At 39.3% G+C, this 21,152-nt stretch overlaps 1 protein-coding gene and 1 pseudogene across 4 annotated transcripts in view; both read right to left on the bottom strand.

The window, feature by feature from the left end:
* Nucleotides 1-21,152, bottom strand: part of CTNNAL1 (catenin alpha like 1) — a 71,015-nt gene that overhangs the window by 38,164 nt on the left and 11,699 nt on the right. For all 4 annotated transcript variants that reach the window (XR_010109102.1, XM_034967936.3, XM_063594281.1 and 1 more), the window contains exons 2-6: nt 18,337-18,526; nt 11,856-12,043; nt 9,944-10,063; nt 3,549-3,638; nt 2,343-2,513 (exon numbers count right to left, since the gene is read on the bottom strand). Coding sequence is in view for 3 of the 4 variants with exons in the window: in XM_034967936.3 (XP_034823827.2) it covers nt 2,343-2,513; nt 3,549-3,638; nt 9,944-10,063; nt 11,856-12,043; nt 18,337-18,526 (759 nt within the window). In the remaining variant the exon portion in view is untranslated. The remainder of the gene's footprint in view (nt 1-2,342; nt 2,514-3,548; nt 3,639-9,943; nt 10,064-11,855; nt 12,044-18,336; nt 18,527-21,152) is intronic.
* LOC112440910 (5.8S ribosomal RNA) lies at nt 11,633-11,793 on the bottom strand (annotated as a pseudogene).

Below are 21,152 nucleotides of genomic sequence, written 5' to 3'. Positions count from 1 at the left end.
GGCCTCATACCATTTATGTTAAGGTTTTTTATTTTCCCTTTAGAGAGAAAATATACATGTTTTTAGACAGCAACTTAGTGGAGTTTTGTGGGGTTTTTTTAAAGAGGCTATTTACTGATATGGTTTCATAACATTTGTCCATATATTCATGGTACCAAATATAGCAAAGTACCCAGTTTCCCTCCATAGATTATACTCTCCATCAGAAAAAAAGCAAGATGCCAAAGAGATAATCATGGACAGTGAGACTGAGCCTATTTATAACAGCTCTGCCTCCAGCATGCCTGATGGTGAGAGGGCAGCAGCCAGAGCTGTCGGCAGCAGCCACAGGCAGAGCACTGCCCCTCCTTCACCTGCACCAGAAATGCAGCAGCAGGTGGTGAAAGATGTCTCTCACCTGACTTACTTGTTTCCCTAATTATCCTTTGACAACACATCTCCTCCCTCAGCATTTATAAAAAGGGAAGATTAGAAAAATAATCTCTAAGATCCCTGTCAGCAATAAAATTTCTAAGAGAAGGTTTGGTCTCTACAGTTTCTTTCCCCTCAGGAAGACTCAGTGGTAGGACTGGCATCATATAAACAAACCCAGAGGTGTAAAGTGAAAGGTCATGGACTTTGGGATTAGAGAATCCTGGGCCTAAAGAAGGGTCCTACCACTTACTAGCTCTCCTCCTCAAAAAAAAAGACAAAAAACAAAAAAAAACAGTATATAATTATATCCACCTAAAGGGCAGGTAGGGATTAAATAAAATATTTATTAAGAGCAAAAAGAGATATTCTTTCCATTACTGTCTTTTCACCCCATGTTCCTACTTAGACCTTCACACAATTAGAAATCAAAGTCCAGGGCCAGGCGTGGTGGTTCACGCCTGTAATCCCAGCACTTTGGGAGGCCGAGGTGGGCGGATCACCTGAGGTCAGGAGTTCCAGACCAGCCTGGCCAACATGGCAAAACCCCATCTCTATTAAAAGTACAAAAATTAGCTGGCTGTGGTGGTGGGTGCCTGTAATCCCAGCTACTCAGGAGGCTGAAGCAGGACAATTGCTTGAACCCAGGAGGTGGAGGTTGCAGTGAGCCAAGATCGTGCCACCACACTCCAGCCCGAGAAACAAGAGTGAGACTCCATCTCAAAAATAAATAAATAAATCAAAGTGCAGTAAAATGGAAAGAATGCCATTCTCATCATAGCCCTGTCTGTTAGAGAGGTGGGAACCTTTAGCATTTGGATAACTTCTCAGGGCCTTAGTTTTCTGATCTGTTAAAGGAGGGCATTGTACTAGATGACTTCTTAGGGCCCTCCCAACTCAGACACTGCTCTTACCCAGAAAGCATCTTCACCATGTCTATGACTTCTGATGAGAAGTCAGACTTCCTGGAGTCACACTGCCTAGTTTCAAATCCCAACTCTGGTACTTAGTAGCCAGCAAGTTAACATCCTTTCTGTTTCTCAAGCTCCTCAACAGTGTAATGGAAATAATAGCAATAGTTCTTTGAGGATTATATAAGTTCATATATTTAACACACTCAGAAAAGGGCTGGCACAGAGTAAGGACTCAATAACTGTTAGTGTGTATTACTGCTGATTTTTAAATTTTAATTATTACTAATACTATTACTATAGTCTCAAAGTATCAACCCTCTAACACAGAGAAAAGCAGGAATTCTAGCAGAAATGATTTGCTGCTCACCATCATCCTATGGATGGTACTGCTCAAAAAGATATGGCACTGCTCAAAAAACAGGAACGGAACATTCTTTTGAACAGGAGGCTATAGCTAAACCATACAGCTAAACAGAGCCAGAGTAGCTACTATAACCAAAGACCACTGTTCTTTGTAAATACACCTTTAATGTAAATATTACTGAGCAACAAGTTTGTACAGAGTGGCATTGCTTTAAATAGATACATTTGCTTTTGTGAAGCACTGTTCTAAAACATTACACAAAAATATGGATACTATACATAATGATGCTCCTTTAAAATGGAAAGAAAAGACTGAGTGCAGTGGCTCATGCCTGTGATCCCAGCACTTTGGGAGGCCCAGGCGGGTAGATCACCTGAAGTCAGGAGTGTGAGACCAGCCTGGCCAACATGGTGAAACCCCGTCTCTACCAAAAGTATAAAAATTAGCCAGGCATGGTAGCACATGCCTGTAGTACCAGCTACTTGGGAGGCTGAAGCACAAGAATCGCTTGAACCCAGGAGGTGGAGGTTGCAGTGAGCCGAGATCACACCACTGCACTCCAGCCTGGGCAACAGAGCGAGACTCCATCTCAAAAAATTAAAATAAAATAAAATAAGAAGAGAAAAATAAAAATATACTCTCTTTATTCTTACCTTGAATTCCTTAATTCCAGTAAAAATACTGATAGATGAAATGTCAGTCTCTCCATTCGGTTTACAGTCAGTCACAATTTCAATGACCTTATCCAATGCCACTTTCATACGGTCAAATACTCCTTCTTTGTTTTTATGGGCTGATTCGCAGTTAGGATGCCTCAGACATGTCTTCAAAACAATTGAAAATTTTTATTTTAATATTTGATTTATGTCATAATGCACAAAAATCTTACAGAGAACATGTCATGCTAAGAAAAATGGTTCTTTACCAAAATCTCCTGGGTCCCTGGCTCACTCAGCTGCTTCTCCTCACTAAAGTGGAAGCAGGATGAGTAAAAAGCGATAGCAAGGTTAAATAAAAAATGCAGAGTGCAAAACTATACCTTTATACTTCAATAGTAAGTTTACTTAAAAATGTTTTAGGAAAAAATCTCTTTTCATCATGATTAAAACTATTTTAAATGTTGCCTTACACATGCAAGAAATGAAAAAGAATAAAGAAAAATGAGATGAAATATGATCATGGATGCATCTTGACTTTTAAAAAATGATGTAAATGAAAAACTCAAGGGCCTAGACAAAATAGAGTCTTCTGAGTGGGTTCCATGAAGTCTGTTTTTGTGGCTTCACTGATTCTAGCACAGGGTAAGTACTCTCAGAAGAAAAGGTTATTCCAAACAAACTGCTAAAGAGACATTTTACTCATTCATTCTAGAATTGCACCAATTTGCTGGCCAACTGCTGTTTGGAAATACTCTTGATTGATAATTTTGTTAAAAGTGGAAACAGGAATTAAAGGGTGAATTTACAGAATAAACTAATTAAGTGCTGACTTCTTACTCCGCTGTATTTAACAGATCTTAACTTGTCTAGCTTTTTCTAGAGCATATGTGCTGGCTCCTCAATGAGACTGGAAAAACCCTTTAGGCAGCTACCATATGTGACAGGCCTTAATTCATAGCACCTAATACACCATGTTCTGCTGAGCTGTTCAATCAAAGCTGACTCATAAATTAGTTATTATTTGGAGTTGGGGAAGAAAGTTAGCATTCTTATAAATAATAACTGAGATTTAACTATTCAGGCCTGTGTTCTAAGTTATCACTTTGATCTTTTTTAAAATGTAAATTATGTAAGTTAAATGCATTTAGTCGGGTGTTCTAATTATTAATTTATTACACAGTAAAACCAAAATTGTCTTACCTTTGAAGCTGTGAGAAGCATCATCGTACACTTTTCAAGAATTGCCCTAGCTGCTGCCATTTTTGCCTTTTTCTTTTCATCTTTCAAATCCTAAATACGAAATAAAATCACGGAGGAGTCTAAGACCATGTGAACAACCCAATTTCTTAAAAAAGTATTTATTCAACACTAATACTCAGGAATTCACTAACATTGTTAAGTGAAAAAAAAAAAAAAACAGGATAAAGTTTTACAAACTGTCACTGCTTCAATATAAACACATCAACACAATATGAGTAGAAAGAAAAAGCTACTCTTAGTAAGGGCTAGAGAGCCAGAAACTGAGACACAGGTAGAGGCTGCACATGGTTGACATTCTGGTGTTCTGTCATACCTGACATTCTCACATCAAATGCACACACCGGATCCTAACCAGAAACACCCAGCCTATGTCTTACTTAATTAAAAGTAAATTGTCTACTGAGCATCTATTGACTATTATTTCCTTCAAAACAGACACTTAAAAGTCGATTCTTTAAGGAGCCTCGTCTAATTAATCCCATCTAACTGCTATGCATCTCAAATTGGGGTTCGTTTGTCTTAATCTTAATCAATATGCTGCTCTGAAATATTCTTAAGATGTTTCTTGGGTAGATAATTTTCCCCAACAAGATTGAAAAGGAACACCTAAGAAAGCACTGTGTATTGAATTTGTTTTGGTGGGGGGTGGCTTCTCCTCACAGAGCCCTCAATAGAATGTGTGCTATTCACATGAGGTAGCCAAAGTTTGCTGATCAAATCTACAACAAAATACTCTGTTAATAATTTGGTTATTATATCTAAATCAGAGGTGGGCAATACTTTCAATTAAAGCCCAGATAAACATTTGAGGCCTTCTGAGCTATATGGTCTCCATCACAGCTACTCAATTCTGTCATTGTAGTGTGAAAGCAAACAGAGACAATACACAAATAAATAAGAACAGCTGTGTTCCAAGAAAACTTTATGTATGGACATTGAAATTTGAATTACATAAAATTTTTCCCTGTCACGTTAGCCTTTTTTATTTGTAAGTTAGGTTAAAGGCCCCTTCTTACAAATAAGAAAAACCTAAAGATTGAGAATGATTTGCCTTTGAAAGTAAATTTGCTTGAATAAATTAGAATGGATTCAGAAGTTAGTCCTACACAATAATATCACTCTCACTCACTTGCATCCCAATATAGATTTAATAAGAGATAGAGATGGAATTACAAATAGTGTACAACAAAGTGCATATAACCCCAAAGCTAATGCGGATCACATCCCAAAGAACTGTGTCCTATATGTGAGTATCATCCATCATGGGTACCTATCAGATAAAGGTTGAGGTTGCTTATAAAATTTCCACCCATCCCTCTTGTCTTTAACATTTTGGACAGGACTCCTTTCAAAACCACCTGTGGGTCTAGCTGACAATGCATCAAGTGTGTATGCCATACCTGACACTTACAAGCCACATATGACACCATAGGCTGTATGGTGATAACAAGCGACAGAAAAAGATGGCATCTCAACCTGGAAAGGGCTGGTCCACAGGACAAAACAGAGGCATCCATAAAACCCAGATGGTCCATGAAGCACTAAGTGAAGCATCCCAATACCTCCAGAAGTATTTTCCCAGACTTGGGTAAGGCTGTCACCACTGCCACTTTCTTTTTTTTTTTTTAATTATTATTATACTTTAAGTTTTAGGGTACATGTGCACAATGTGCCGGTTAGTTACATATGTATACATGTGCCATGCTGGTGTGCTGCACCCATTAACTCGTCCTTTAGCATTAGGTATATCTCCTAATGCTATCCCTCCCCCCTCCCCCCACCCCACAACAGTCCCCAGAGTGTGATATTCCCCTTCCTGTGTCCATGTGTTCTCATTGTTCAATTCCCATCTATGAGTGAGAACGTGCGGTGTTTGGTTTTTTGTCCTTGCGATAGTTTACTGAGAATGATGATTTCCAATTTCATCCATGTCCCTACAAAGGACATGAACTCATCATTTTTTATGGCTGCATAGTATTCCATGGTGTATATGTGCCACATTTTCTTAATCCAGTCTATCATTGTTGGACATTTGGGTTGGTTCCAAGTCTTTGCTATTGTGAAGAGTGCCACAATAAACATACGTGTGCATGTGTCTTTATAGCAGCATGATTTATAGTCCTTTGGGTATATACCCAGTAATGGGATGGCTGGGTCAAATGGTATTTCTAGTTCTAGATCCCTGAGGAATCGCCACACTGACTTCCACAATGGTTGAACTAGTTTACAGTCCCATCAACAGTGTAAAAGTGTTCCTATTTCTCCACATCCTCTCCAGCACCTGTTGTTTCCTAACTTTTTAATGATTGCCATTCTAACTGGTGTGAGATGGTATCTCACTGTGGTTTTGATTTGCATTTCTCTGATGGCCAGTGATGATAAGCATTTGTTCATGTGTCTTTTGGCTGCATAAATGTCTTCTTTTGAGAAGTGTCTGTTCATATCCTTTGCCCACTTTTTGATGGGGTTGTTTGTTTTTTTCTTGTAAATTTGTTTGAGTTCATTGTAGATTCTTGATATTAGCCCTTTGTCAGACGAGTAGGTTGCGAAAATGTTCTCCCATTCTGTAGGTTGCCTGTTCACTCTGATGGTAGTTTCTTTCGCTGTGCAGAAGCTCTTTAGTTTAATGAGATCCCATTTGTCAATGTTGGCTTTTGTTGCCATTGCTTTTGGTGTTTTAGACATGAAGTCCTTGCCCATGCCTATGTCCTGAATGGTAATGCCTAGGTTCTCTTCTAGGGTTTTTATGGTTTTAGGTCTAACATTTAAGTCTTTAATCCATCTTGAATTAATTTTTGTATAAGGTGTAAGGAAGGGATCCAGTTTCAGCTTTCTACATATGGCTAGCCAGTTTTCCCAGCACCATTTGTTAAATAGGGAATCCTTTCCCCATTGCTTGTTTTTCTCAGGTTTGTCAAAGATCAGATAGTTGTAGATATGCGGCATTATTTCTGAGGGTTCTGTTCTGTTCCATTGATCTATATCTCTGTTTTGGCACCAGTACCATGCTGTTTTGGTTACTGTAGCCTTGTAGTATAGTTTGAAGTCAGGTATTGTGATGCCTCCAGCTTTGTTCTTTTGGCTTAGGATTGACTTGGCAATGCGGGCTCTTTTTTAGTTCCATATGAACTTTAAAGTAGTTTTTTCCAATTCTGTGAAGAAAGTCATTGGTACCTTGATGGAGATGGCATTGAATCTATAAATTACCTTGGGCAGTATGGCCATTTTCAAGATATTGATTCTTCCTACCCATGAGCATGGAATGTTCTTCCATTTGTTTGTATCCTCTTTTATTTCATTGAGCAGTGGTTTGTAGTTCTCCTTGAAGAGGTCCTTCACGTCCCTTGTAGTTGGATTCCTAAGTATTTTATTCTCTTTGAAGCAATTGTGAATGGGAGTTCACTCATGATTTGGCTCTCTGTTTGTCTGTTATTGGTGTATAAGAATGCTTGTGATTTTTGTACATTGATTTCGTATCCTGAGGCTTTGCTGAAGTTGCTTATCAGCTTAAGGAGATTTCGGGCTGAGACAATGGGGTTTTCTAGATATACAATCATGTCATCTGCAAACAGGGACAATTTGACTTCCTCTTTTCCTAATTGAACACCCTTTATTTCCTTCTCCTGCCTAATTGCCCTGGCCAGAACTTCCAACACTATGTTGAATAGGAGTCACCACTGCCACTTTCTTTTCCTTTTGAGACAGTCTCCCTTCCTTGCCCAGGCTGGAGCGCAGTGGCATGATCTCAGCTCACTGCAGCCTCTGCTTCCCGGGCTCAAGCAATTCTTGTGCCTCAGCCTCCTGAGTAGCTGGGATTACAGGCATGTGCCACCACACCCAGCTAATTTCTGTATTTTTAGAAGAGATGGGGTTTCATCATGTTGGCCAGGCTGGTCTCAAACTCCTGACCTCAGGTGATCCACCCACCTCAGCCTCCCAAAGTGCTGGGACTACAGGCATGAGCCACCATGCCCAGCCTCACCACTGCCACTTTCTACCACCTTGGTCCAGGTCACCATCATCTCTCAATAGATTACTGTAATAGCCTCTTGAGTGGTCTCCCTGCCTCTGCCCTTGTCTCCACGCAAACTATTCTCAACATGGCAGCTAGAGTGATACTGTTAAAATCTAAGTCAGAAAACGTCATTCTCCTACTCAAAACCTCCAATGGCTCCCCATTTTACTTAAAGCCAAAGTCCTTACACAGTTTGGCCTGCCCACTACCTCTCTGATTTCATCTTATTACCCTTCCCGTTTGCTCACTTTGATCCATCCACTGGCCTTCGTGTTCTTTGAACACACCATGCATGTTTCTGTTTTATTGTCTATCTCCTCCCACCCCTACTAAAACATAAGCTCCATGAGTGCAGAGGTTTTTGTCACTTTTATTTACTGTTGAATCCTCAACACCTAGTGTAGTATTTGGTTAACAGTAAGCAGCTGATGAATATTTGCTGAGAAAACTGAGAATGCACCTGACCTATAGCTCTTTGCAGGATATTCTGACTATTCTAAAGGAGAAAGCATTTGAACCCTGGATGCATATTCCAAAAAAATGACCCAGGAGTAGCACTTATCAAACACAGATGATAAAAAGGCTGCCAGTAAGTTTCAGGGGTCCCACATTTAATGAGCTAAATTGTTAAAAATAGATACCTCTTCAGCCAGAAGTTTTTAAATGTTGGATCACAATATTACAAGAATTGAGAAAAATAAAATGTTCTCCATGCCAAATTTCTAACTACAAATCAAAATGATGGTGAAAGTTTTTCAGTTATGTCCAGAAGCTGAAGAGGACCCTGTAGGAAGTGTAACTGAAGGATGGCAGCTTTAGAACCTATGACTCATGCCACGCTTGCTCAAGTGATCAAGAAAATGCTAGATTATAAGCTATTATTATTATAAAAATACTCAGGCTAATAATTATCATTGGGGAGAATGAGGAGAAGAAGGAAGATTAAGAGAAAGAGAAGGAAAAGAAAGAAAATTTGTTTTATAAAGAACAATAATGGCAGACAGAAAATGAAACAACAAGGTACCTGCCTATAGAAACACCATTGGTATTACAAACCAATGCCATTATTTAGCCTGCCACTTGCCAGACCAATACCCATTTTTCAACTCCAGCTGCAACTGGGAAAGTTCATATCAAAAACTGAGAGACTAGCCTATGGGACTACACCCAGAACCATCCCAAGAAACGGTCAATTATTATATATATTTAACCTGCCAACAAGACAGACTCCTACACAAATACTCCAACAAGGAAAAGTCAATCCTAGACATAATATGATCTTCCATCTCCCAAAACTGAGGAGCTTACTGTCTGAATTGGGGAAAAGATCCATAAGGAACTAATATTGGCTGGGCATGGTGATTCACGCCTGTAATCCCAGCACTTTGGGAGGCTGAGGCGGGCGGATCACCTGAGATTAGGAGTTCGAGACCAGCCTGACCAACATGGTGAAACCCTGTCTCTACTAAAAATACAACAAGTTAGCTGGGTGTGGTGGTGCATGCCTGTAGTCCCAGCTACTTGGGAGGCTGAGGCATGAGAATCACTTGAACCCACGAGGTGGAGGTTGCAGTGAGACGTGATCACGACACTGCACTCCAGCCTGGGTGACAGAGAGAGACTCCATCTCAGAAAAAATAAAATAAAATAAAATAAAATAAAATAAAATAAAAAACAAATATCATGTTGTAGTTTGAGAACTACAAGCTTTAGAATCAGATATAACTGAGTTCGCTCTGCTAGCATAGTGACCTTGGGAAAGTTTATCCTTGTCTCAGGTTCAGTTTCCCTATATGTAAAACAGTAGTTAACAATACCTACCTCATAGGGATGTTTTGAAAATTAAATGAGATCATGTACATTAAGTACCTAACACATAGGCAGTGCAAATAAATAATGGCTTTGGTTATTACTATTAATCTAATACGGTAAGAATAACAAATATCTAACAAGATACTATAAGAATACATATGATGACTCAATTTTATGTGCCTGAGCCCTAGTAGAGGAATCAAATGGAAAGCTTCATAAAAGAGAAAGTAACCAAATAAAAGGAAGAAGTACTTGAGTTGAGCCCTGATAGCAAGTATGACCTTTCCCAGTGTGTGAGGTGGGAACAAAATTAACTGTTATAAATGTACAAAAAAAGACATATAGATCTACTTACTTTATCCTGGTTTATCTATGAAAGGCTTTCAAGACCAAGGCTATAGACTTAATAAGCAAAGAAACCAGTCCAAACAATCCTAAAGATCATACCTCCAACCAAACTAAAAAGTATGTATTTATCTGAAGATTGTAAAATGTGATGAATACATACATTTTGTCTATCTCCACTCAGATGTGCAAACTCCACCATTTCATTTCCAAATTGACTGAATATTTGGACAAACTCTTGAAAGCTATTCACTTTCTCTAGTCTTTCCATAGTTGCGAGAACCTGCAAAACAGATAATATTTCATTATTTGGTGATAGCTACGCAAAAGACTGAGATTGTCAAGGCTGAGTAGAGAGAAAAAAAGGAAAATTCTGAATTCTAGGTGAAAGCTGAGAAGGAGGAGCCAGATAGAAGACACAGAAGGGGATGCTCAGAGAAGTAGAAGTAGATTCAAGGCACAGAATTATTAGGGGAATGATTTGTTTATATGATGAGATTTTGAGTTACTTGAAAAGGAAAAGGAAAAAGAATAAAAGAAATGACTACATATACAAAGGAAGGGATCATTTATGTAGCCAAGTCTAAAAGGTGGGAATGGGCAGGACCACAGTAATCAAATCTTCAGAGAACTGGGAAGGGGTGAGGATGAAAGTCAGCACACACAAGCTTTAAGGTTCAGTGAACCAGGATGACAGGAACCCTAACATTCTCAGGAAAGCAGAAGGAACCTCATCATCTGCAGAGTATAGAGTCGAAAGGGAAGTGTGGGACTTTAAGAGTAGGAAAATTAGTCTGGCTCAGTCAGGAATGGGCCATCAGGGGTGAATAAAGAGTGTGTGAATCTGGTAGAGCCAGTGACTAAAATGTTATGTGTTTTCTTGATGTAAGAAACAAAGTAAATAGATGTGAAACATATTTTCAAATACTTTTCTTTAAAATAACATTATTAGATTATTTTAGTCGCAACAAGATAAGTTAAAAAAAACACAGATATCCTCTGTTTACTTATTTTTCCTGAGAATATGATGAATATTTGGCATGTTAATCTGCCCTGGCAGCTCAGGAAGTTCAGGCGACTAACACAGATAAGGCACATTGCCACCACTGTGAGAACCTCCATCTTTCTTTCAAAGAGGGGAAGGTTGTTTGTATTTCTCCAGCGCTGCCAGATCCACCTCTCCAATTTCTGATTCATTCAACACTTATCAAGTGGTTTTATCCTCAAATCCTCTAGGACAACTCCTTCCCTGGCCAACTGCTCTCCTCTCTGCCTAGGGAATTATCCAAAGCAAGAAGTGATCGTACATACCCTGGATTCCCAGATGATCATGGAGCATGACCATCATCTGAGAGATTAACTTCTGGACTGGAAGAGTTTAAATCTGTTCTGTGAGTTTTGAGATTATTCAGTACATTTAGGGACTCTGAGTACAGAAATTTTGTAGCTGTGGATAATTATCATTTCCACTGATTTAACTGTGTCTTAAGTTATATATTGTTAGTCTCTAATTTGGGAGGGAAAAAAAGTACAGAAGAATTCAGTATTTTTATCAACTAGGTTTCTGCTACATACATTATCATGGTGCTCACCTTTTCTTTCCAAATGTTGTACACATTTAAAGCTTTTACCAATAAGCCTCAACAAGTGGATAATGATTCTCTAAGAGGAGACATTACTTGCATTCAAAAGTTTAGGCACAGCATACCCATCATTTAAGAATTGCACATATAGAAGAAACACTACTTTTAAACTACAGACAGAGTTATAAACAATTATAATAGACAAGCATTGCCAAATTACTTACAATTAACCTAAAAAGAACTTTTTTTTTTTTTTTTTTTTTTTTAAGCAACGCTCAGACACGCATAGCCCCGGGAGGAACCCAGGGCCACAAGTGCATTCAACGTATAGATGATCAGTGTGTCAATGTATCCTGCAATGCACATTAATTCCCACAGCTAGCTGCATTCTTCATCGACACACGAGCAGAGTAATCCACCACTAAGAGTCATAAAAAGCACTTTGAACAACACAGAAAGACAAAAATACAGCAACATCAGAAAGGTAAGTACCTTATTTCTTGATGTTATTATCTGTTTAATGACTACTCGGTCTGCCAGCAACAACACCTTTGTCACTGAAGAAAGAAGTAATCTTGCAGCCTTTATCACTCCTGTTTTGTCTGTAAAAATTGTGATCTGCCCATCAGATTCCAGATGGTTCAAGTTGGTTATGTCTGTAAGTGCTGCAATTGTTTCTCCTAACAAGAAAGACGAGGGGAGAAAGTTAAACGGGCATACAAATTAAAATCTAGACTTCTCTCTAACCTTGAAGGTAAGGCACAATGAGGAGAAGCTCAGCTTTGGAGTCTTACTTCAGGAACAAGAAACGGTTTCACCTTGACGATTGTAGGGATTACCATACGAAGCTTTCTAACCAGAAAATAATAGCACACTTTTAAGAACTGTGACAAATTTTGCCCTCACCCAGTTTGAAAAACATCATAATTTTTGTTTCCAGTGGTAATGCAAACTACACAATCTAAAAGCCTCCTGCCCTACAAGACAGTAAGAGAAATCCCATGAGTCAAAAACCAAAGAATACCCTAAAACCCGAGCAGTAAGCAGGTGCCAAGGCTTGGGCTGGGGCGAGGCCGGGGAGAAGTCAGGGGTCACTGCCAATCTCCACAGGCTGAACGGCCTTGGGTTTTCACCCTTGGGTTTTCATGGATCCTCAGAGAGAGAAAAAAGACAGGGCTTTAGGCCCCAAAGGATGACATCTTCAATATAATGGGGGCCCGGAAAGAACTGTCAATAGGCAAAAAGAAACAATAAGGAAGTTTGTCTGTCAGTCAGCCTGGACTTTGAGTGGGGAAAGTAAACAAAACAAAAGCCTCCCTCCTGATAATTCAAACCACAGGCTGGCCCTCATTTAGGCTGCAGTTTGAATTTATATAAACTTCTTATGATGCCCAGCATAAACCATTCTATTAATTGAACTCCCAACCCTCTAGAAAAATTATCTTCTTCACTGTTGCTATCAAAACTTTTGATTTCTGTAATGGTAATTATCTACTAATAAAACAATCCAAGTATTCTTGTATTATAGTACAAGGCGACAATATTCTTCAAACCTCCATACTGTTAAAAAGATTTTTAAAATAATAAACCTTTAACCAACTTATAGTGTTCAAGATCATTTTTTAAAGTCCTAAATATACCTGTGTGCCTAATGGATTGATTTTCTTACAAAAGCCCTCCTGTCAATTCTATTACATATACACAATAATGTGTCAGCTCATAGGCTAAGGATCTTGAGTAAAAAGTACTGGAATCTTAATGGAGAGGCCACAGGGTGAAGTATAAGTCAAGGTTTGGAAAGATCAGTCTGGCAGGCACAGTGGCTCACACCTGTAATCCTAGCACTTTAGGAGGCCGAGGCGGGTGGATCACCTTAGGTCAGGAGTTCAAGACAAGCCTGGCCAACATGGCGAAACTTGGTCTCTACTAAAAAAATACAAAAATTAGCCAGGTGTGGTGGCAGGGGCCTGTAATCCCAGCTACTCAGGAGGCTGAGGCAGAGAATCGCTTGGACCTGGGAAGCGGAGGTTGCAGTCAGCTGAGATGGCGCCACTGCACTCCAGCCTGGGTGACAGAGTGAGACTTGGTCTCAAAAAAAAAAAAAGAAAGATCAGTCTAGTAGGAGTACATAAAATAGAATGGAAAGGAAAGACTTAGAGCCAGGCTATTGTATCAATTGTGGGTGTGAAATAGTAGGGACCTTACTAGTACAGCAGCCATAGGAACATTAAGAAGATGATTTGGGAGACACTAAGAAAACATAAAATTAGTACCTGACCGATGATAAGAAGGAAAGAACGAGTGAAAAAATGGCCTCAAAGTTGTAAACCTAAGTTGCTTAAAGAAAATCGAAGGGCATTGGAAGAGAGATGATAATTTTACTGTCAGACAACAGGAGTCTGAAATAACACAGGAATATACCAAAGATAAGCCGCAAGACATGGGCTGGTAATGCAGACTTGGATGTCTTCTGTATAATGACAATAGCTGAAGCTCTACAGATAGAGGAATTCTGTGGTAGCCAGCCTTCAAGATCGCTCCCCACGATCCCCACCTACTGTTATTCACAACCTTGTACTGTCTGTCCCCTCCCACATCATACCAGGGTTGGTATGGTGGAAGTGGTGGCATGTCACTCCCAAGCTTAGGTTCTAAAATAACTGAGGCAGCTGTCTGGGTTGCTCTCTCTCTCTGAGAGAAGCCAGTTGCCATGTCATAAGCAGCCCTTACTACACAGATACCTACGTGGAGAGGAAGTGAGGCCTCCAGCCAACAGCCAGCAAGGAAGTGAAGCCTGCCAACAACCATGAGAGGGAGGCTGGAAGCAGACCTGCAGTGCACTCAAGCTTCCAGGTAACAGAGGCCTGGTCAACACACTGACCGCTACCTCATGAGACACACTGACCCTGAGCCACCCAGTGAAGCCACTCCCTGATTGGTGCCCTCTCAAAAACTGAGATAGTAAATGTTTGCGGTTTTAAGTTGCTAAGTTTGGGTTAATTTGTTACACAGAAATAGGTAGCTAATACAGAGTTTTCATAGCAAAGAACAGAGAACAAAAGTGCTTAGAATTAACCTTAAGGCATACAGAAAGGGCAGGAGGAAAAGTATCAGTTTGCATCCTATCATTAATAGCTAAAAGGATAAAAATGTTTCCTCTGATCCTCTGGAAAATGTTAATTTTTTTCTACACCTCTCAACCACAAAGGATACGACATATAAGCCTGCACGTATGGCATTATTCAACCTTTCCTTTTTCTGACTAGACCCCAGGCATTTAACTCATAAGTACGTGGGACAGTAACATTTGGTTGGCTCCACCAACATGGTCAAATGCTTTCTTAACATTATAAAGTTGTTCAAAGTGTAAACTGTTCAGAAATCAGTTCCCTAAAAAAGTAACAAAGCTGTCTTACAGCTTCACGGGTATCATTTTTAATTTATTATATGTCATTACTAGTGCTGTGTCTTAATAGGAAAACCCAAGGTCAATCAAACACAAATATTTGTTGAACTTCCATATAAAACATAAATATAAACCTTGCCTGGTAGCCAAGTAAAAAGCAACAATACAATGTAAGAGTTCAACACAGGGAAGTAAGAATAAAAATTAATTATAATAATAACAACTAATATTTATTGAGCACTTACTATGTGTGAAATGATAGATGCATTATATCAAAACACCTCTATAAACCCTAACAGTCTCATTTTATAGATGAGAACACTGAGGTTTAGAAATGTTTAATAGATTGCCCAATATACCCTGCTTGCAAGTAGAAGCACTAGGATTAAAGTCTAGGCAATCTGACTCTAAGACTTTAGTGTTTTTTTTTTTTTGAGACAGGGTCTCTCTCTGTCATCTCCCAGGCTGGAGTGCAGTGGCACCATCACTGCTCACTGCAACCTCAACCTCCTTGGGCTCAAAAAATCCTCCCATCTCAGCCTCCCAAGTAGCTGGGACTGGAGGCACGCACCACCACACCTGGCTATTTTTTTTTCTTATGTTTTGTAGAGACAGGGACTCATTATGTTGCCCAGGTTGGTCTCAAACACAGCTCAAGCGATCCACCCGCCTTGGCCTCCAAGTGTTGGGATTACAGGTGTGAGCAACTGCACCCAGCCAGCTCCAGTTTTTTATCTACTACTTTATATTAGTTCCCTCAAATGAACGCTGTTGTCAAAAAAAGAAAATGATTCGTAGGGGTTGAGTGGGCTAGAAACATTACAGGAGTGATTTAATGAAGTCTTAAATTTGTATGTGTTAAGAGAAAAAAAGGCTTCTATATTTTACAACTCCAGAAGGCATCATTCTCATACTCTTACCTGAGTGACACTAGGAGGAAGATGACATGTGGAGCCCATGAAACCTGACAGCTTCCAAAATACTCCGTTTATGGAGCTGCCTGGGCGTATGGTACTCGTGTCAGTGTACCACGTCCTCCTCTCTCACCTTACACTGAGCACAATGACATGCTACAAAGCCAACAAGGAGCACAGGACTCAGGTTGTCCTTTTGTTTAAAAATACTGTACTCCTGCTTTAATCAATGGTTGTTAAAAGAAACAGCCATTTTTTTATTTCTTTTTTTTTTAAACCACAAAGCTTTCTTGCAAAAAGAAACAGTAATATGAAGACCATCTCTACATTTTCTGTTGAATTGTCCATTATGTAATGTCTGTTTCATAAGCACCCACACAATAATTTAGTGTCAGGAAAAAAAGTCTCTCCTCTTACAAGCTGGTTTGCTTCCTTTCAACAAACAATGAGATTATATAACCCTTTGTTTCCCACATTTTTGTCTTGCCTTCCAGGAAGTACAAAGATAAATTTCATGCTTAATTAAAATAATAATGTTTGCCAAAGTTTCTGGTTTATTTATTTTCACATCCTATTTTAATAAGTTTATTGAACATGTCTTTTATTGTAAGTGCTTTCAAATCCTTTTCTAAAGTAGGAAAAATATAAATTATGAATAGAATAAGGATATCCCCCCCTGCTTCCCACATAAAACCTATTCTCTGTCCCAGTGAATGGCTAGAAATCCAAAAGTCAACCCAGGGTCTTCCCTTTCCTTTAGTTAACAATCTACTTTTACCTATTCAACCACCTTAATGAGTATTTTGTGTACCCTTCCTGCTCTTTACAGCCCTATTACAGTGACTTGGCCTAGCTGGTTTTACCACAAAAGCTTCCCTAATCACCCTGCCTTCAGTCTCAACCTTCTCTCAGGCTGTCCTCATTCGTTCACTTCCTCCACACTAACAGAAAGACTTCTATTTAACACAAAACATCTGTGAAATGTTCTTGTTTTGAAAAAACAAAACAAAACAAAATAACACAAAACAATATGTCTTTCATCTGGCTCAAAATTTCTCAATGACTCCTAGTATGGAATAATAGTTGAAATCATCCACATAACATACAGGACCGTGTATGATCTTGTCCACCCCTCTACATTTACTTGGTTTTATCGCAATCACTCTCCTCCTGCTGATGACCTGCTCCTCCCTCAGAGTTCCTCATCTCAGTAGATGGCACCACCATTTGCCTAGCTGTTCATATCCCAAATCTTGGAGTTATCCCTGGCTCTTCTATCACATCCAAACCATCAGCCAATCCTATAAGCTCCACCCTGGCAATATATTGAAACAAAGCCACCTTTCACCACCTCAAATGCTATGGTCTAGTCTAAGTCACCATCATCTATCACCTGGACCACTGTGACAACCTCCTAACTGGTTTCTCTGAATCCATCCTCACACCCCCTAAAATGTATTTTCTATACAGGAGCCACCAGTTACCCTTTTAAAAATACAAATGAGATCATGTCACTGCCCAGCACAAAATCTCCCACTAATCCCTCATTCCACTTAGAACATAGTCCAAAATTCCAGTCCTTGCCTATTCTCACTTTCTCCTTGCCAGGAATGCCCTTCCCCCAAGTATCCACATAGCTCAGGCCTTCATTCCATTGCAGTCTCTGCTCTAATGTTCCTTCCTTAGCGGGTCTTCCTAATTCCCTATCCCAGGAGTCCTCAACTGGGGGCCATTTTTACCCCTCACGGGACATTTGGCAATGTCTAGAGCTATTTCTGGTTGTCCCATGGAAGGAGAGGGGACCTTCCAGCATCTAGTAGGTAGAAGCTAGTGATGCTGATAAACATCCTACAATGTACAGGTCAACCTCCCACAACAGAGAAGTATCCAGCCCAAGATGTCAGTAGCCCCAAAGTTTAAAAACCCTGCCCTCTCTAAAACAGCACCTTCATTGTTCTCCTAACTCTTACCTTGCTTTTTTTTTTTTTAACATGGTAACGATCACCACCTGACATTACATATATATTCATTTATGATCTGTCTCCCTCAGCAGAATGCAAGGCCCAAGATGGCAGATTTTGGACTGATTTGTCCATGCCTATCTCCCTATGGCCTAAAAGAATGTCTGGTATATCACCAGCATTCAGTGAATATTTATTGAAAAAATTAATGGATAAATGATACTTCAACAAAGCTGCAGTCCTCAAAACACTCTAGGTTCTCAAAGGCTTCTGTGCTACCATCTATAGAGAACTGTGAACCATCATGAAGTTTGAAGTCACTATGATTTGTTTGCTGTAGAATACTAATGGATACTAATGCTTATTTCTATTTCCTATGTCATGGAAAGTAGACTAATATGTTCTTAGAGAATAGAGGCCACAGCTCCCACTTCTCTATCTCTCTCACATCTCAATGGCTGATGAGGATGGCCGATCACTAACTCTGACCAGTGAAGGAGTCCTATGTTTCAGATTTAGGACTTGATCCAAACGAAGTGCAGTATTCACGGAAGCTAATCCAGGCCTTTAATATTTGAGGCAGACATAATCAAAGAGCTGTATATCTTTATTCCAAATAAAACAATAATTTTTCATCATAACCAAAGCAATAAAAGTGGTATGAATAGTCTTCAAAATCAATATCCACCTACCTGCTTGTTTAGCTTCAATACAAGCAATATTTATTTCTTCTTTCAAATCCCAGTTTTCATTGGCTATAGCTTCTCCTACTTTAACAAATCTTCCAACTGCCAAGTTGACAGCTTGTCCTACACGCTGAATTGCTTGCAGAGTTTTATCAGACTTTTTGGTATTATCTTTATGATTAATAAGTGTGGTGATCTAAAAATAAAAGATAAAAGCAACTTTTATCTCAATACCTTTTTTTTTTTTAAGCTGTATCACAAAGTCAAAGAAAATGAAGCCTGGCATACTGGATAGCTCAATAGACTAAATCAATAGTTAGAGATGCTTCAACAGAGACAACCAGCAAAGTATCCTGCATCATTCCTTAAGACAATGTTTCCATTAATTACAACTCCAAGTTCACCTGAGGGCAGTTATCTGGGGCATGCAGTTTATCTGGGGCATACAGTTCCAGAGGCCCTCCAGATCTTTCAACAAATCTTAAGGAGAAAAGTAGAAGCGGATAGATCATTACATTCAGAAAGCCAAAGTACTTCAGGTCTAGTTTCCTCTACTACGACTTCAGATGCTATGACAGTAGAAACAGCTCTTCTTCCTCTCCATTCCACTCCGTTGCCTACCATGGAGCACAGGCTGTACAAAATAGTACTTGTGCCATACATGTTTACCAAATTAACTAGATACTTTAGAATGAGCATTGTAATCTATATTTCACATTTTGCTAAGTTTTGTTGCATCCGACTCAAAATAAACGAAATACCGAGAGTTTTAACACTTGATCCCAGGCCCTGAAATAAAATACAAAAGGTGACAACTTCAGCTCACTGAAACAAACATAATTCTTCAAAATATCTTAGGAAACTAGTACATGAACTATGCTGACATCTAAGAATATTTATTAAAGAAATGTTGTATGAAAAACATAGATTCCCAACTATTGCTCAATGTACATATACTAGTATTAAAAGAAGGGGAAGAGAATTACAAGAAGGGGAAGAAAATCACTTCTACTCTTTGTACAACTACTATGTGCCAAGCACTTTGTATGTATGTTTAGGTATTAATAATTTAGAATTAATAGACCTAGGTTTAAGTCTTGGCTCAGCGATTACTTGCTAAGTGGTCTAGGGAAATTTAATCTCTAAATTTCCTCAACTACAATATTGCTTTTCATCAAATTTTGAATATCTACTATATGCCAGTTCCTAAGGATGTATCAGTGAATAAGACTAAGACAATCCCACCCCCATTAGGTTTACAGTATGGTAGAATAGCAATAATTCAGTTACACAAAATATATTTGTTGCACACTATCATATCCCAAATAAAATTCTAGGCAAACCTGAAATAACAATCAACAAGAAAGAAAAGCCCACATTCCCATGGGGCTTACATTCTAGTGAAGGAGTGGGGGAGAACTAATAATCACATAAATAGGTAAACAAAAAATAAACTTTAATATAACTGTTATGTACAAAATGTTAGGATAGTGTGATATAAAGTATCTGTGTAGCTACATGAAATTGATTGGTCTTCCTTCTAAGAGGAAGAGATATTTAAGCTGAGATCTAAATGATAGCAAAGTAGTCAGACCAGCAAACATCAAAGGATAAAGAGCATTCTAGGAGAAGAAACAGTGGAGGAAAAAAAAAAAAAAAGCCCTTAGGAATGAGCCTCTCCTGTTCAAGGAATGAGGTGAAGTTGGAAGTGGCTAAAGGATAGTGGGTCGGGGGCAAGTTAAAACCAATATCCAAGAGATGGGATGGGCAGGGACCAGCGTGGAATAAAGGGTTCTGGAATTGGAATAAAGAATTTATATTGGCTGGGTGCGGTGGCTCATGCCTGTAATCCCAGCACTTTGGGAGGCAGAGGCGGGCGGATCACAAGGTCAGGAGTTCGAGACCAGCCTGGCCAACATAGTGAAACCCCATCTGTACTAAAAATACAAAAACAAAAAAAAAAAATTAGCCGAGTGTGGTGGCACATGCCTGTAATCCCAGCTACTTGGGAGGCTGAGGCAGGAGAATCGCTTGAACCCAGGAGGTGGATGTTGCAGTGAGCCGAGATTGCACCACTGCACTCCAGCCCGGGTGACAGTATGAGACTCCATCTCCAAAAAAAAAAAAAAAGAACTTATATTTTATTCTATGTATTACAGGAAGATACTTAAGGGTCTTTAAACTAGAAAATACTATAATCTCTGTAGTAATTTGAAGCCATTGAAGGGTTTTTTAAACAGGAAAGTGATATAATCTCCGCAGTGGTTTGAAATCACTGAAGGTTTTTTAAGCAGGAAAGTGATATAATCTCTGTAGTGGTTTTAAAACATGTCCACAAATTCTCCCCTCAAGAGGGAGAGCCTCATTTCTCTCCACATGAGTGTGGACTGGACTTGGTGACTCACTTCTAATAAAGGGAATAAAGTGAAAATAATGGAGTGCTTCTAAGAGTAGGTCATAGAACACACAGTGACTTTCATCTTACTCACTCACTCTCTGCAGGATCAATCACAGTGGGAGCAAGCCAACTGCCACATAATGGAAGGCACTCAAGCAACCCTATGGAGAGCCCCACAAGGTAACTGAAGGTTCTGGCCAAAAGATAGTGAAGAACTGAGGCTTCATGTCAACAGCTGAATGAGTGAACTTGAGAGCAGATTCTCCAGCCCCAGTCAAGCCTTTGGATTACTGCAGGCTTGGTCAATCATCTTTATTTTGATTTTATGAGAGACCTCACTCCTGAACCACCAGGTAAGCCACTCTAGAATTAACCCACAGAAACCATAAGATAATGTTTGTTGTTTTAATGCACTAAATTTCAG

This window comes from Pan paniscus, chromosome 11 (assembly GCF_029289425.2).
Source record: "Pan paniscus chromosome 11, NHGRI_mPanPan1-v2.0_pri, whole genome shotgun sequence".
NCBI classification, from domain to species: Eukaryota; Metazoa; Chordata; class Mammalia; order Primates; family Hominidae; genus Pan; species Pan paniscus.
Note: the sequence above shows the minus strand (reverse complement) of the source record. Positions and strands in the feature narration are given on the sequence as shown.